Source organism: Macrobrachium rosenbergii, chromosome 43 (assembly GCF_040412425.1).
Source record: "Macrobrachium rosenbergii isolate ZJJX-2024 chromosome 43, ASM4041242v1, whole genome shotgun sequence".
Taxonomy (NCBI): domain Eukaryota; kingdom Metazoa; phylum Arthropoda; class Malacostraca; order Decapoda; family Palaemonidae; genus Macrobrachium; species Macrobrachium rosenbergii.
The window spans coordinates 38,714,125-38,732,654 of NC_089783.1; the positions used below are offsets into that span (position 1 = coordinate 38,714,125).

General features: G+C 35.9%; 1 protein-coding gene across 1 annotated transcript; it reads right to left on the minus strand.

The window, feature by feature from the left end:
* Positions 1–7,526: 7,526 nt before the first annotated feature.
* Positions 7,527–8,195, minus strand: LOC136829053 (uncharacterized). The gene is made up of 3 exons (XM_067087438.1): positions 8,053–8,195; positions 7,697–7,906; positions 7,527–7,611 (listed from the first exon to the last, which is right to left on the minus strand). The coding sequence occupies exons 1-3, from the start codon at positions 8,193–8,195 to the stop codon at positions 7,527–7,529; spliced, it is 438 nt and encodes a 145-aa protein (XP_066943539.1).
* Positions 8,196–18,530: the final 10,335 nt, after the last annotated feature.

The following is an 18,530-nucleotide window of genomic DNA, read 5'->3' on the forward strand; positions in this document are numbered from 1 at the left end:
CAATGTGTTTAAATACGGCGAAAACCATTGCATCCAAAGAAATGGCGATTGGGTTCAAGTCTTTCGCCGTTTCAAAAGAACGTTTGTATGGAATGGTTTGAAAGGGAAGTAAGAAGATTAAATAAAAGTGGAGAAAACATCATCAAATGGGTAAGATACGTGGAGGACATCTTGATTATTTATAAGGGGAGAAACGAGTCAGAACTAAGGGTTCTAGAAAACATAAACAAACTAAATGACAAATCAAATTCACAATCGAAGAAGAAGAAGGGGTAGAAATCCCTTTCTTGCATAATGAGAAAATGGGAAATTTTAAAATTTAAAGGTATCTAAAAAGAAGACATAACTTTCATACATGGTGAATTATCTAAAATCAAAGAAAGAAATTGTAATGTGAGTAATAACAGGGTTGGCCATCCTGGACTTATAGGCGTACCAGTCCCGAAGACTTGGATGAAGAGCTGGAATACCTAAGTACTAGTGGGAGCCGCCACACATTAAGGCAAGAAAAAACTGTTTTGGAGAGGAAGGGATAGAAAAGGAACATTTTAAAGGGAAGAAAATAATTACAGTCCCGGACAACAACAACTATTACACCCATCAACAGGAAGCTAGATAATTTCAAACTGATAGGCAGTTACAAAACAACCATTAGGAATAAAACAGTCTGAAGCAAAAAGTCGGTAGAGAGGGAAGAGGTAAAGGGGGGGGGGGTACATATGGCAGCGTGTCTTGACTGTGATGAGCGTTACTTCGGCGAAAGCGGCAAATCTTGCAAAGAACGAAGCAAGCAACACATACAAACCATAAAGTACTTTAATCAGACGTCGCCAGTCGCCAAGCACTGTTGGGAAAAGACCATAAAATAGACTGGGAAAATATGAATTTTTTTCTACAGGAACACAAACAAAACGGCCAGACCGGTTGCAGAGGATACCTTCATTACAGTGTAATGGCAGGCAACACTGGAAACGGATTTGAGGTCAGCCTGTCCAGAAAAATTATATACTCTACAACAGAAAAGAAAAGTATAAACACAAGGAACCACCTGGAAGGAGCAGCCGGCAGAGAGAGGCCAAGACCACGAGGGCGGGGCCCCACAAGAGAAGAAGGATAATTACAGGAACAAGGACTTTAATCCACTCCCCTGACATAGACATAAATACAGCTGGACTACGTGCCCGGTCATTCCACGGATACTTGACAATGAGAACTGTCAGTCTCGGAAAGCTTGTAATTTTTTCGAATAAATAATTCCGCTAGATACCATCCGGGTTCAATGAGGTCCTGTTAGCAATGAATATATATATATATATATATATATATATATATATATATATATATATATATATATATATATATATATATATATATATATATACAAAAATGGTGGGCTATATTTCTTTACAATTATTCTCTTATCCCATAAGATCTTATTAATAAGGCTGTTGTCTAACTACTTAAAGTTAAGTGTCAAGCTCGAGCAACGAATGAATGCGCAGTTGATATAACCATGAATAACACTACATAATTATGAATGGCACCACATGACTATGAATGGCACTACTCTTTTAGAGCTCTGGACTCTTGCTCGTGGCGCTGAGACAAATTCTCAAGTTAGTTTCCTTCATAAAAACTGTGTGCCATATTTTCAAGAGAAGAAAATACTGATACTTTCGGAAATGGTAATAAGACGTTTGGCGACAGTTCTCTCTCTCTCTCTCTCTCTCTCTCTCTCTCTCTCTATTTATATACATATATATATATATATATATATATATATATATATATATATATATATATATATATATATATATATATATATATATATATACTGTGCATATGCACAAAATACTTATATATAGGTATATATATATTTATATATATACATTATATATATATATATATATATATATATATATATATATATATATATATATATATATATATATATATATATATATATATATATATATATATATATATATATATATATATATATATATATAGACAGAGAGTGAGTGAGAAGGAGAGAGAATAATTAGCTGTTGGTCTTCTGAGAACGCCACTCGAAACAAGATGCCAAGAGCTTCTCTAGTGGTAAGAACGTAAAATCGCTACATCTCAAGAGAGAGGAAATGAAGATAGAGAGATGTTCTGAGAACCTTATTGCAATGGAGGCGAGCTTCATTTCTTAATGATGCTCAATCTGAATTACCCGCTTGAGAGAGAGAGAGAGAGAGAGAGAGAGAGAGAGCCACGGACTGAAAAGGACAGTCCTCTTGTTTGTCAAGTAATTTATCGGAAGCATTTTCTCTCTCTGAATTTTAGATTCTGGAACATTAATGTCCATGTAAGCTGAATAAAATTTCCATAGAGAGAGAGAGAGAGAGAGAGAGAGAGAGAGAGAGAGAGAGAGAGAGAGAGAGAGAGAGAGAGAGAGAGAGAGAGAGTACTCCTGTTTGTCAAGTAATTTCTCAAAAGCATTTTCACTCTCTGATTTTTATAATTCTGAGATTTAATTGTCTCATAATGTTCATGTAAGCTGAACAAAATTAAGAGAGAGAGAGAGGGAGGGAGGGAGAGAGAGAGAGAGAGAGAGAGAGAGACTGAAAAAGACAGTCCTCTTGTTTGTCAAGTAATCTCTCGGGAGCATTTTCTCTCTCTGATTCTTAGAATTCCTGTAATATTTTTGTTTCTATTGCTAAAGGAAATTTCTGTGTTATGAGAATCCCAATGAGGTCTTGGTAATTAATTATAATTTTATATTGTCCATGTAAGCTGAACAAAATTTCCAGAGAGAGAGAGAGAGAGAGAGAGAGAGAGAGAGAGAGAGAGAGAGAGAGAGAGAGAGAGAGAGAGAGATCTTGTATATCAAGTAATTTCTTCGAAGCATTTTCTATCTGATTTTTAGAATACTGGGATATTTTTTTTCCTACTGCTGAAGGAATTTTTAGAGTTATGAGAATCCCAACGAGGTTTTGGTAATTCAATTATTATTTTACAATGTTCATGTAAGCTGAACCAAATTTCCAATTTTATTATCCTTAAATTAATTAACTTCTGCCATTCTGAATCCATGTTATATCAAATAATAATGAAATGATCCAGCATAACGTTACTCAGTTATTTAGATAAATAAAGCTACTATTTATTTTTCCTTGCCCTACATGGGTAAAAGCAGTTCTTCCTTGAGAAACAGTTCATCTAAATTACTATTGGAATTTTACCCTCAAGTCAGTCTCAGAGTCATATTCAGGCCTAAAAATGTAGTACAAAAGTTTTTCAAGTTCAAAGACATGGTGCCCAAAGACCTACATTCATCTGTAGTCTATAAGTATGCATATAGTTGCTGTAATGAAACTTATATTGGTAAACCAAAGCGCCAGTCCGTGCCTTTGAAAACCTACGCCGATCAATTAGAACATACAGGCCACTTAACAAACAAGCATTTAGTGCTATTCGTGAGCATTCTCATTAGCATGACCATCCTCTGAGTATAGATTTTGTTTCTATATTAGCCACTCGGTCTAGTGATGTGGAGCTAACCAAAACTGAAACATTATATAGCATCAGAGAAAAGCCATCGCTCTGTAATAATGAACGGTCAGTTCAGCTGCTTTGTTTTTAATTCTGTGTCTATCTCCTGTAACTATCTTGGTGTTTGCCTTTTATTCCTGATTCTTGCTTTTATAGGTTAAACGGTACTGTTCATTTTTAATTCTTGGTAGTTAGTCCTGATGTGTTTAATTTTATTTTATTTCAGTGGGTGTTTTTTTATTGCATTTATTTGTTATTTTTAGAAGCCCGATGATGGGGTGGGTTAGGACCTCGAAACTAGTCGCAATAAAGAAGCTCTCCTCAAGCACTGGTCTACCTATTCCTTATTCGACTCCGCTTTCCAAGGAATTCTTCTATTGCATTTATATATATGTATGTATATATATATATATATATATATATATATATATATATATATATATATACATATATATATATATACATATATTATATATATATATATATATATATGTGTATATATATATATATATATATATATATATATATATATATATATATATATATATATATATATATATATATATATATATATATATATATATATATATATATATATATATATATACATATATATATATGTGTGTATATATATATATATATATATATATATATATATATATATATATATATATATATATATATATATATATATATAAACTCATGCAATAGTATTTCTACATTTTAACAATAAATAGTTCAGTTGCATAATTACTATATGAATGCTTACAAAAATCCTACTTCATCCTCAACTTTCATCTTGATAACTAGTATCCAATCTAGTGAAGAGTATCGCATAGTCTTTGCAACCAAGGAACGGAGAAATCTCCCTTTACTGTCAATTTTGACCCTAAAAAATCTTACCAGTACGCCAAGCGCAGTGTTCATAAGAGACTGGAAAAAAAGCAGATGCAAAAAGAGTATTTTATAGTTGCCCCCAAAATGGTATTAAAGTTTTTTTTTGTGGTTCCTATCAATTCAGCCGGTCAGTAAAGGACAAATGACATTCCTGCTCTGCAATAAAGACCCGGGAAGTAATTAACATTATTCCGTTTTATACGACTACTACATATTTACTCGTAATGAGTAAATCCAGTTTTATTGCATCATGAATGATTAATTAATAGGGAACGTGACGGCCGTTGTATATCATTCTCGAACCTGTAATAAAACATTTGCCGAGTAGTTGTCTCATACTCTTCCAGTTCTCGTATATCTAAAGTCTTAGGGAATACATTGCCATTCATTTAAATTCAAGTGCTGTTTTGCTGCCCATTTTACATTTTGAAGGCTGAGTTTTACATTAATCCTTACACCTCAGACATGATCCATATTGCTTGGAGGAATTTTGTGTCATTAATCCTTACATCTCAGACATGATCCATATTGCTTGGAGGAATTTTGTGTTATTATGAGGTATATTAACAACAAATGCAATATAGAAATCGCAGTCACAGTGCGATTTAGGCAAGTAACGGGAGAAAAGTGAATGGCCATGCAATTTGCGTTCCAAATCAAAAGTTAAGTATACCTTAGTTTTACCAGACCACTGAGCTGATTAACAGCTCTCCTAGGGATGGCCCGAAGGATTAGACTTATTTTACGTGGCTAACAACCAATCGGTTACTTAGCAACGGGACCTACAGCTTATTGTGGAATCCGAACCACATTATAGCGAGGAATGACTTTCTATCATCAGACATAAATTCCTCTAACTCTTCATCAGCCTGCCGGGGGAATTGAACTCCGGCCCATCGAAGATAAAATACCATACTGTAGCTTTCAAATATGATTTAATTACTAATTATCATGAAAATCCTATCTTTACAGAAGCGTTGCCTCTACCTAATTCAAAAAAAGTAAATTCTCTCTCTCTCTCTCTCTCTCTCTCTCTCTCTCTCTCTCTCTCTCTCTCTCTCTCTCTCTCTCTCTCTTTTTTTCGTTGGTCTTACTGGATATGAAACTGTTCCTAAGATCAAGGAATTGAGAAAAAGTAGGAAATTAATGAAGCTGAGAGTGAATATGCTTGATACATAAATAGTGAATCAGTGTAGGAAGAAAAGAAACAGCATATATAAAAGTATATTGTCATGAACCACACTTGGTTCTATAGGTTCTTAATTAAGAAAAAACAAGATCAGAACTCGATTAAACTGGCAGCATATGAGAGAAATACTGGAGAGAGGAGTTTAAGCAAGAACGAACGAGTAACCTTAACTAATCTATTACAATAACTTACATTATGTACGAAAACGAGTCAGTTACCACAAATTAAACAGTTACTCAAAATGATTCAGTAGCAAAAAAAAATTACTATCAAAATTAAACAGTTACATCAAAATGAGTCAGCTTCAAAACCAAATAGTTACATCGTAAATGAGGCAGCAGCAAAATCAAATAGTTACATCATAAATGAGGCAGCAGCAAATTCAAAGAGTTACATCATAAATGAGGCAGCAGCAAAATCAAATAGTTACATCATAAATGAGGCAGCAGCAAAATCAAATAGTTACATCATAAATGAGGCAGCAGCAAAATCAAACAGTTGCATCATAAATGAGGCAGCAGCAAAATCAAATAGTTAGATCATAAATGAGGCAGCAGCAAAACCAAATAGTTACATCATAAATTAGGTAGCAGCAAAATCAAACAGTTGCATCATATGTGAGGCACCAGCAAAACCAAATAGTTACATCATAAATGAGGCAGCAGGAAAAATGTAACGCTATACAAAATTTCAAAATGCTTAATACAGGACCTCGAACCATAACTCTAAAAAAATGACAAAACAGCCAGTAAAGATAATAATCATAAAATGACAATCACAAACATTGTATCATTGTAAGAACTTTGTTGCAACGAATACTTAAAAACCCAAAAATATAACATAACAATAACAAAGTTACACACTTTAAATTACGTGTCTTATAGACACTAGCAGGCTAAATAATACCATGAGAACACAGCTCAAAACGACACCTCAACAGACGATCATACCCCGGTCGTCAATACAGCATTATGCTGCCACTGAGGTCACCCTCAACACAGTCGATTAAGGCTTATAACCAAGCCACAACAGACGATCATACAGGTCGTCAATACAGCATTATGCTGCCACTGAGGTCACCCTCAATAGGCAGCAAAACAGCACTTGAATCTAAATGAATGGCAATGTATTCCCTACGACTTTAGATATACGAGAACTGGAAGAGTATGAGACAACTATTCGACAAATGTTTTATTACAGGTTCTAGAATGATATACAATGGCCGTCACGTTCCCTATTAATTAATCATTCATGATGCAATAAAACTGGATTTACTCATTACGAGTAAATATGTAGCAGTCGTATAAAACGGAAAAATGTTAATTACTTCCCGGGTCTTTATTACAGAGCAGGAATGTCATTTGTCCTTTACTGCCCCAGCTGGATTGATAGGAATCACAAAAAAAAACTTTAATATAATTTTGGGGGGAAATATAAAATCCTCTTTTTGCATCTGCTTTTTTTCCAGTCTCTTATGAACACTGCGTTTGGCGTACTGGTAAGATTTTTTAGGGTCAAAATTGACAATAATGGGAAACTTCTACGTTCCTCGGCTGCAAAGGTTATGCGATACTCTTCACCAGATTGGATACTAGTTATCAAGATGACAGTTGAGAATGAAATAGGATTTTCGTGAACAATCCCCAAGGAGAAAACGCAATCATCACTGACGCATTCCCGGTTAAATTACTGAATCATGGAGGTTTAGTGGGATGATTAAGATAAGAGATCTCAGAGTTCTGATATATTAACAAACGACAGTGGTATTCATATGGAATGCTGACCAATCAGCAGGCAGGAAATTTACATAGTAACTAACAGACCAACAATGCACATGCATTTGATTTTAGACTTTATGTCTTCTGAATATATGAAAAATAGGTGTGCCGCATCAGTGTTGCTATCCTGCTGGCTCAACTTGTTGCCAAGGAGTGAGACGTGTGGAGTCGTGGTCCACAAGCAGGTGCTCTGCAGGTGGCGACAGACTGTGGACAAAGCGTGGGAAACTTCCGGGGCACAATAACTCTCCCCCCTTAAAGTTAACCAGGGCACTGCAGAGGGTTTCCCAACCTTGAATACTGGACTGGAGGAGTATTGTCGTCGAGCAAATACACTGGTTCCAGGCAGTCGATGGCCACCCAATCTGTTGTGCCATGAATGTCAATGAGGAAGGCTTTCTGCTTGTGGTCGATGACCCGATAGGGGCCCACGTAGGGCTGGGTTAAAGGCGGTCGAACAGCATCGGTTCTGATGAACACGAGTGTTCCAGTATGCAGATCCCTGCGGATAAAGGTGTTGTTGGTTGGCTTATAGGATGGGCAGTCAGAGGCGAATTTTCCGACGATGGTCCAGAGTCTGATAATGTCAGGTGAGGGAGTAATGTTGGGTAAGAACTCGCCAGGTATCATGAGCAGATCGCCACACACCATTTCTGCTGCTGACAGGTCAAGGCCATCTTTGGGTATGGTCTGAAGGCCAAGAAGGGTCCATGGAAGCAGCGGTACCAGGTTGAGGAGTTACAGTGAGACATCAGGGCTGCTTTCAAGGTGTGATGGAACCTCTCGACCATGCCATTGGATTCGGGATGGTAGGCATATGTGTGATGCAACTGGGTGCTGAGGAGGCAGTTTAGGGATGTCCAGAGGTAGAGCCTCTGTCGGAGGTGATGTGATTGGGTATGCCCAGTCGGGACACCTATGATGAGAGGAAAGCACTGGCACATGCTGCTGCTGATTCCCCTGTCATAGGGGCGGCTTTGGGCCATCTTGTTGACCAGCCAACCATTGTGAGGAGGTATCGATGTCCTTCGGAGCGTGGGAGGGGTCCTACAATGTCAATGTGGACATGGGCGAAACGGTGTTGCGGTTGATGAAAGGAGCCCACACCTGAACTTGAGTGATGCTGGATTTTGGAGAGCTGGCAGGAGGAACATTCATGGGCCCATGATTTTCCTTCTTTCGATATGCCATTCCAGGTGAAGTGCTTCTTCAGGAGGGTGGCTGTGGATCGTCCTGAAGGGTGTGCCAGACTGTGGACGATGTCGAAGAAGTGACATCTGAGTGCCTGTGGGATCCATGGGCGTGGGCGGCAGGTGCTGATATCACAGAGAATGGAGGTGGGGCTGTTGTTATTGAGGGAGACATCATGCCATTGCAGAGATGTCAATGAGGTCTTGCAGGCATTGAGCTCTGGGTCCTCCTGTTGCTTAGCTGCCAGCTGCTTGTAATCGAGGCCGAGGTGTACTGCACTGATGGAGATTCTGGAGAGGGCGTCAGCGACGGGGTTGTGCTTCCCAGGAATGTGACGAAGGGTGCAGTTGAATTTGGTGATAGCAGTGCTGATGGGGTGACCAGGCATCAGACTGCTGGTTTATAGAATGTATTAATGGCAGATGGAAAGTTTGAAGGGTGAAAGGGGTGGCCTCCAAAAAATATCAGAAGTGTTTGACGGTGAGGTATGCCGCCAGGAGTTTGTGGTCAAATGTAGAGTAGTTTGTCTGTCTTGCTAAGTTTCCTGCTAAAAAAGGCATGGGGCTGAGGATGACTGTGGATGATCTGTTCCAACACAGATCCTACGGCTACATAACTGGTGTCCGTGGACAGTAGTAGGGGATGACCTGGTGCAGGGCAAGAAAAGGTGGTGGCCTTCATGAGGGCATTTTTGGCAGAGGTGAAGGCAGCTTCCTGCGGGGGTCACCAGGCCAGGGCCTTAGGCTTGCCCCTGAGGACTTCGTAGAGTGGGATCGGGCAAAAGTGATGATAAATAGTTCACCATTCCCAGGAATTCTTGTAGACCCTTGTTGGTGGTAGGGGTGGGGAACTTCCTGATGGCGGTGACCTTCTCTGGCAAGTGCTGGATGCCCTCAGGTGTTATAAGGTGCCCCAAAAATTCTACCCTCCTGGTGGCAAAGGAGCATTTGTTGTATTGGACGACAAGGCCATTTTTTGTCAGGCGTTGGAGGACGATGTGTAGGTGTTGGATGTGCTCCTCCTTTGACACAGGGAAAATTAAAATAATGTCGATGTAATAGACGCAGAAGGAAAGGTCTCCTAAGATGCCATCCATCAATCGCTGAAAAGTAGCTCCTGCATAGCGGAGACCAAAGCAGAAGTAATTGAAGGTGACAGTGCCAAAGGGTGTTATGATCTTCGGGATGTATTCGCAATTCATGGGGACCTGGAAGTAACCTTTGAGAAGATTTTTGAGCTAGGAAAGTGGTCACGTCTGTGATGTTAAGGAAGGGGTAGTGGTCAGCCTTGGTGATCATGTTCAGCCTTCTGTAGTCCCCACATGGGCATAGAGTGCCATCCTTTTTTGTTACTGTGGAGGGGACATGCCCAAGGACTGAATGCCTTTCGACACAAACCCACCTTCTCCATCTCTGCGAAGGTTTTCTTTGCAGTGGCGAGTTGTTTGGGTGGCAGGCGGCGGAAACGGGAGTTTACGGGAGGGCCCAAGATTTTAATATGGTGGAAAATACCGTGCTTGGCAGGGATTTGAAAAGATTGTCGTAGTTCAGGTTTAAAAACGTCTGGGTATGTGGCGAGCAAGTATGCAAAATCGTCTTTGGAGTCAGTGACTTGGAGGGCTAGTTCTGAGTGTGCTGCAGCAATGGGTGTCGTGGACAGATCGGTGGCATCGACAAGGTGCCTGTTGACAACATCCATGTGCAGTTGGTGATGTCCCAAGAAGTCTGCCCTGAGGAGAGGTACTGAGATGTCCGCGACGATAAACCGCCAGTGGTATTTTCTGTTGCTGAGGTTAAGGGCGAGATGCTTCTGAAAAATGGTAAGGATGGGAGACCTGCTGGCAGCTGTGAGCTGAACTTCGGATGGCTGTGGGCGTTTGGTTGGTTGACTGGATACAGGCAGAAGGAATGGCAAGCCTGTGTGTCGACCAAAAAACGAGTACCTGTGGCAGAATCAAGGATAAAAAAGATACAGATGCTAGTAGCACATGTAGTTTTGGATACATCAGAATTGTGGTTGGATTTGTGTACATTAATATGGCCCCTGGTTGAGGGATATGCACCTGCTACGGCTACTGCGAGTGGCGGTAGCCGTTTCATGTGTTTGGACGACGAGGATCGTACGCCCTTAATTCGAAGTGTGACTTCGGCCCGACGGAACCAAGTGTAGACGTTAGTCGGAGTGAAAGTCGGAAGCTTGACTTGGGCGATGGTGTCAGAAGGAGCAGCAGAAGGGGAGGGTGATGTGTCTTCGTCGGACATCTTTGCTGGGTGTTGGTGTGGAAGGGTCACCACTTTAGTGGGATGATTAAGACGAGAGGTCTTAGAGTTCTGATTTATTAACAAATGACATTGGTATTTATACGGATTGCTGACCGATCAGTGGCCAGGAAATTTACATAATAACTAACAGAAAAGAGAAATTAAGAACTGGGTGAAATCAGCATTATTTAAGGCAAGCACAAGACCAATTTCAATATACTGAGAAGTTAAGAGAGTAGATTCAAAGAAAATATTCCTTTCTAAAAGAAGGAAAAATAAATCAAAATAAAGAAAATACCCTAGAAATGAAATTATTTGAGTTTTCTACATTCTTGCTGTATTTATGTTCAAATTATACGGCCCGTTTGTTTTAAAAATTTTATTTAAAAAATATTAGTTCATAGATTTTCTTATTACAAACACAAGTAAAAAAAGTATTGAAAATTAAGTAAATTACAACTTTGGAGTAAGAGAAATAAATTTAAGAAATTATATCCAACTTCAAAATTATTTTCGTTTTCCAATAATGCTTTTAAATCACCTTTCCAGGGTATTTGCTTAAATTAAAATCCTTTAAAATAAAAAAAAAATGACAAATGATTCACTCGACTGAGATGCTGCTATTCTTTTGATTCAACAAAGAAAACAAAGCTCAATTTCATTCTATTATCTTGGACTGTAAACAATTAATCTCTCTTTTTCGTTCATTTAAATTAATTTGTTCAAGACAAAGATGCAATTACTAGCCCAGGTATGAGAGAGAGAGAGAGAGAGAGAGAGAGAGAGAGAGAGAGAGAGAGCCATCTGCAAATGTGTGTGGGGATTTGTATATTTATTGTTTAAAAAAATTTTCTGAAATTGTATATATATATATATATATATATATATATATATATATATATATATATATATATATATATATATATATATATACATATATAAATACACACATACCTATACATACAGATATATATACACACACACACACACACACATATATATATATATATATACATATATATATATATATATATATATATATATATATATATATATATATATATATATATATATATATATATGTGTGTGTGTTTGTATAAGTGTGTATGTATTTATATATACTTATGTGTGCATGCATGTGTGTATGTATATATATATATATATATATATATATATATATATATATATATATATATATATATATATATATGTGTGTGTGTGTGTGTGTGTGTGTGTTTGTATATATATATGCATTTATATATATATGTATATATGCATATATATATATATATATATATATATATATATATATATATATATATATATATATATATATATATATATATATATATATATATATATATATATATATATATATATATATATATATGAATAACACCATTTTATTTTGTTCTATTTTTAACTGACATTCTGTCGTAACCGACCACTCTCTGATTGATACATGGATGCTACATGATATGAAATGTTGTATCCCGACGCCTTCGAGAGAAAGCGCTGCGCCTGTTCCCTGTGTCCAGCAATATCCTAATTCCTAAGCCATTCCAATTTCATGTCCTTGACATCCGCGATCCCAACGTGTCATACTACTGACTGTGATGTGTTATGTGTTTTTGGATGTTCTGAATTTATCCATGAGAAAATTATAATAAGTTTAAATGTATTTTCATTTTATGGCATTGTATATACGTGTGTATATTATATGTACATATATACACATGCATAATATATATACATATATATATATATATATATATATATATATATATATATATATATATATATATATATATATATATATATATATATATATAGAGAGAGAGAGAGAGAGAGAGAGATACTTTTCTTACTAAAACTGCGAAACAAAAAATAAACAGTAAAAATTCGGAACTATTTTCTTTCGCTAACTGCTTCCTCAGAAGCAGCATTCAACGGACCACTTCATGAGGAAACGCAACTTTCAGGAAACCACTGTCAACTCTCTTTCTTGTCTTTCTGTTTAGAAGTAACCATATCAAAAGGACCAACGTCTCTCAAGGAGTCAGTTCAACCAGAAACAATTAAAAATTCCTCCCACAAAGCAACGCTTTTCTCTTCCTAATAAGGTGCTAAGGGCTTCCGATTCTCCTTTGTGTGACATCCTGTTTTTTTTTGTTTTTTTAGACGTCTAATCGTCCTCACTCCTTCCCTTCGTTTTTTTTTTTTTTTTTTTTTTTTTAGAGATCCTTCCTCTACATGCAGCTAAATTTCCCTCCCTGGAGTCCTGAAAAGACTATGAAGATGTGAGAGTACTCTCTCTCTCTCCCTCTCTCCTTATCTCCTTATGCGACAGTTGTTTCATTTAAATCTCTGTGATGATCATTATCCTGTATCTTCTTCAAAGACGGGATTGTCATTACTTTTAGAAAATTAGTCTATATTCGCATCTTTGTTAAAATGCAGAGTTTGACTTCGTAACTTGTGTCCATCAAAATACTGCATCATTTCATCATTTTCCTTTCATGTCCCAGAAAAACAAGTAAAAATGCGCCGAAGTTTCTTCGGCGCAATGAAGTTTTCTGTACATCGTATAATCAAGGCCACCGATAATAGATCTATCTTTCAGTGGTCTCGGTATAATGCTGTATGAGCCGCGGCCCATGAATCTTTAACCACGGCCCGGTGGTAGCATGTACTGTATCGTTGCCAGACGCAAGTTTGTGGCTAACTTTAACCTTAAATAAAATAAATACTACTGACGTTGGAGGGCTGCAATTTGGTATGTTTGATGATTGGAGGGTGGATGATCAACATACCAATTGTAGCCCTCTAGCCTCTGTAGTTTTTAAGATCTGAGGGCCGACAGAAAAAAGCGCGGACGGACAGACAAAGCCGGCACAATAGTTTTCCTTTACAGAGAACTAAAAACTGTCATTACATACCTCTTCTAGTCTAGTCAGCGTAAGTTATATGTTATCCTTTGTTTTATGTATGCTTATCCAGAAAATGTTTCGCAGTAGCATTCATAGCCTATATCCTGTGGAGGGGTCGGCTATTGGCCAAATAAAAGTTGCATGAGTTATGAATGGACCTGGATCTGGACGTGGATTTAGCATAGATCGTGAATGGACCTGGATCTGGACGTGGATTTTGCATAGGTTATGAATGGACCTGGATCTGGACGTGGATTTTGCATAGGTTATGAATGGACCTGGATCTGGAAGTGGATTTTACATAGATTATGAATGGACCTAGATCTGGACGAGGATTTTGCATAGGTTATGAATGGACCTGGATCTGGACGTAGATTTTGTATAGTTTATGAATGGACCTGGATCTGGACGTGGATTTTGCAAAGGCTGTGAATGGACCTCGGTCTGGACGAGCATTTTGCATAGGTTATGAATGGACCTGGATCTGGACATAGATTTTGTATAGTTTATGAATGGACCTGGATCTGGACGTGGATTTTGCAAAGGTTATGAATGGACCTGGATCTGGACGAGGATTTTGCATAGGTTATGAATGGACCTGGATCTGAACGTAGATTTTGTATAGTTTATGAATGGACCAGGATCTGGACGTGGATTTTGCAAAGGTTGTGAATGGACCTGGATCTGGACGAGGATTTTGCATAGGTTATGAATGGACCTGGATCTGGACGTAGATTTTGCATAGGTTATGAATGGACCTGGATCTGGAACTGGATTAAGTTCTTTCACCTCACGCGACAGAGTAACTGTCCTGTGTGTTTTTTTCTTTTTTTCGTGTAATCCTACGACGTTATTTGAAGGAATCAAATTTTCATTTCCACCTGACATGGGTAATTAACCGATTCCAACCCCTCGTGATTCTGACAATAGTAGTATATCGGGGTTTCGGACAGGCTATATAAAACTAGTTAAATACACCGATCAGTCATTTTTGAAGGACTATAAGTCACATTCGTCAAAATCACATAAAACAATAGTATAAAAACCTATATTTCCCCATTTAATTTTCCTTCACATTTTTTTTTAATGATCTTCATTTTGAAAATCTTTTATCTAAACAGAATCTTCTTTTCTGGTACAATCCATAAAAATCACACCCAAGACTGTCCTATTTCCTGTAAAGACAAACTTATCTCCTACGCAATCTAGTTTGTGTTTTCAGGGCCTGCAGACATCCAGATATAAAGTTTTCCTTAATGACGCTTGTCATATTAAAAAAAAATATATATATATATATATATATATATATATATATATATATATATATATATATATATATATATATATATATATATATATATATATATATATATATATATATATATATATATATATATATAAATATATATATATATATATATGTATATGTATATATATATACATATACATATATATACATATATATTTTAAACAATTTTATCGCCAAAAACTATACTGTTTATGCCAAAATCACTCTGACAGAAAATTACCGATTACGCACCATAAAAAAATTCCCACAATGAGTCTAAGATGGTAAAAATTACGACTGAAAATCTAAAGAAAAGCTGAAAAACAGAAATCCAGCACTGATTTGTCAGTAAGCGTGCGCTATATTATAACTCTGACGTCACGACACAAAGCTGAAGAAGAAAAAAGTCTTAATAGATAGTGCTAACATTACGAAATAGCAAAATAAAAATAAACCAAAATGTCAACCTTAGTTAAAAGGAACTTGCTGCCTTTCTTCTCACACAAGAAAAACGTCTTAGAATCAGTTAAAATAAACTTTAATCACGCTATTTCCGCTATACTTCTTTCAAGATCACAAGAAAACAAATTCTGATTTGTCCTGTAGCTTTTATCAAGCGAATATTTTAACCTCAAAAGAAAAATCTGCTCGAATTTGTCAAATAAAGAACTGTCAGCTAATATTAAATTTTCATCAGGACATTTGACCGGATTAATCGGATAAAAATGAGGTCCCATGTTTACATTTATTATTTTCTTTCTCTTTAGGTGAATTGCTTTTGGATGTGATGTTGTATGTGAAGGCTTCGGTACAAGTTTGTGGGGATAATATTAATGTAAATGTTTGATATAATTAATACTTTTTGTAGAGAAGCATCAGTAAAGAAATTCACACACACGCACATACATCACGAGCGCGCATATATATATATATATATATATATATATATATATATATATATATATATATATATATATATATATATATATATATATATATGTGTGTGTGTGTGTGTGTGTGTGTGTGTGTGTGTGCGTATAACTGAATCACGAAAATATGGAACGTGATGGATATATCAATAAAGACAAATTCCACGAAGGAAAAAGGAACAACGGTGCTGCAAAGCCTTTCGACGTTAGTCCTTTTACTTAGCTAAGTAAAGACTAACGTCGAAAGGCCTTGCAGCACTCCGTTGTTTCTCTTTCCTCCGTGGATTTTGTCTTTATATATATATATATATATATATATATATATATATATATATATATATATATATATATATATATATATATATATATAATATATATATATTATATATATATTTATATATAACATAACCCGCATGGATATAGAAATATATATAATATATATATATATATATATATATATATATATATATATATATATATATATATATATATATATATATATATATATATAATATATGTATGTATTTATATAACGCAAACATTATGGAGACAGAAAACTGATGATACTGATACCCTACCTCGATATCTAGACGATGACACAAGTAAAACCCAAAAAGTCTAAATTAAAGAGCGAATGCTATACATTGAGAAATTAAACCTGGAAAGACTTTCTGAGAGTCTGCGCTCACAATACTCACTTCTCGACAAGCCTTCATCTCTTATAAGAGAAAGTGTCTTGTTGACTTGATCTGATGACACTTCACCCTGAAAAGTAAAAAAAAAATCCTTTAAGGGTGGTTTGATTACAGAACAATCAAACGAAAACTTTTCTGACGTTGTATTAATATTTCTCAGTTTTCTAGGCAAAGTATTTTTCAACTCAGAAAGGTCAAGATTCCTATTATACATTCTTATCAAAGAGAGTCAAGACAACTTGTGTTACTTGGAGAGAAAAAAACTATGTGAAGCCCTTGTTTCACGTAACACTGGATGTAATTATCACAAAAAGGTAACCTTTGTAAACATTGGAACTTATTCTCCCAAAATAAGTATAAATCACATGGACAACAACAGTTTCTTGTCAAAAACACAATAAAATTAATTTCTCGGTGTTCCAGTACTTTATATTTCCTTTAACAAAATATATTTCCTTTAACAAAATAGAGTAAAAATCAGCATTTTGCGTTTTCATGAACAAAATACAGTAAAAATCAAATATTTATTTGTCTCAAATTGATTAATAGCGAAGCAAAATTTAAATATCCAAATAATCAGTCAAATATAATTGAGATCTTTTAGATTTCCTCCACTATGGTATCAGTTTTTTCCAGGTCGAGATCTTTTCCTCACAGACCAGGAACGAAATTAATTTTTTATCAGTAATTTCACACTCAGGTCAAAGATGATTATGCTGCGTATAAATTAATAACCAGAATACATGTTTGATGCGAGAATACATAAATTAATTTCTATCCAAGTAGACTATCCCAAGTAATATTAATTATTCCTAGCTGTAGGAAGGCTCTCTTAGAAATAAGCATGTAAGCGTAAGAAATAAAAATGATTTTATTTCTAGTTTTCATAAGATCAAGAAACTAAGCATTGTTCTAGTTTCACGAAAACTCTAATTTTCCACGGATCTATAACATTAATACGATTAAAAAATACTCATGGTAGCATGAGTCTTAAAATGGAGAAGCAAATCCACAGTTATGTACTGTATATGTACATATATTTAAAGATAAATCAATATAGATAGCTTTCAGGAACTTGTTCGGTTCCCCTTTTCAGACTGAAAAGGGGAACCGAAGAAGTTCCCGAAAGCTATCTATATTGATTTATCTTTAAATATATGTACATATACAGTACATAACTGTGGATTTGCTTCTCCAATTTAAGACTCATGCTACCATGAGTATTTTTTAATCATATTAATGTAATAGTTCCGTGGAAAATTAGAGTTTTCGTGAAACTAGTACAATGCTTAGTTTCTTGATCTCATGAAAACCAGAAATAAAATCATTTTTCTCATGAGAGCCTTCCTACAGATAGGAATAATTAATATTACTTGGCATAGTCTGCTCAGATAGAAATTAGTTTATATATTCTCGCATGAAACATGTATTCTGGATACCAATTTATACGCAGCATAACCATCTTTGACCTGAGTGTGAAATTATTGATAAAAAATTAATTTTGTTCCTGGTATGTGAGGAAAAGATCTCGACCAGGAAAAACTGATACCATAGTGGAGGAAATCTCAAAGACCTAAATTATATCTGACTGATTATGTACATATACATAACTGTGGATTTGCTTCTCCCTTAATATGTTTACATTTTTTCCCTTTTCATATCTGGAGCGAATAGATTCGAGAGCATACATATCATTCTTTACTCTGGCGAAAAAGAGCATTAATAGCCGATCCTCTTAAAGTCTGAAAAGCTGTGTTCACATGACTTCCGAAGGTTTTGGATAATCCGCGAAGACTGAACTTGATAAAGCAGCTTTTTTACGATCATTCCCA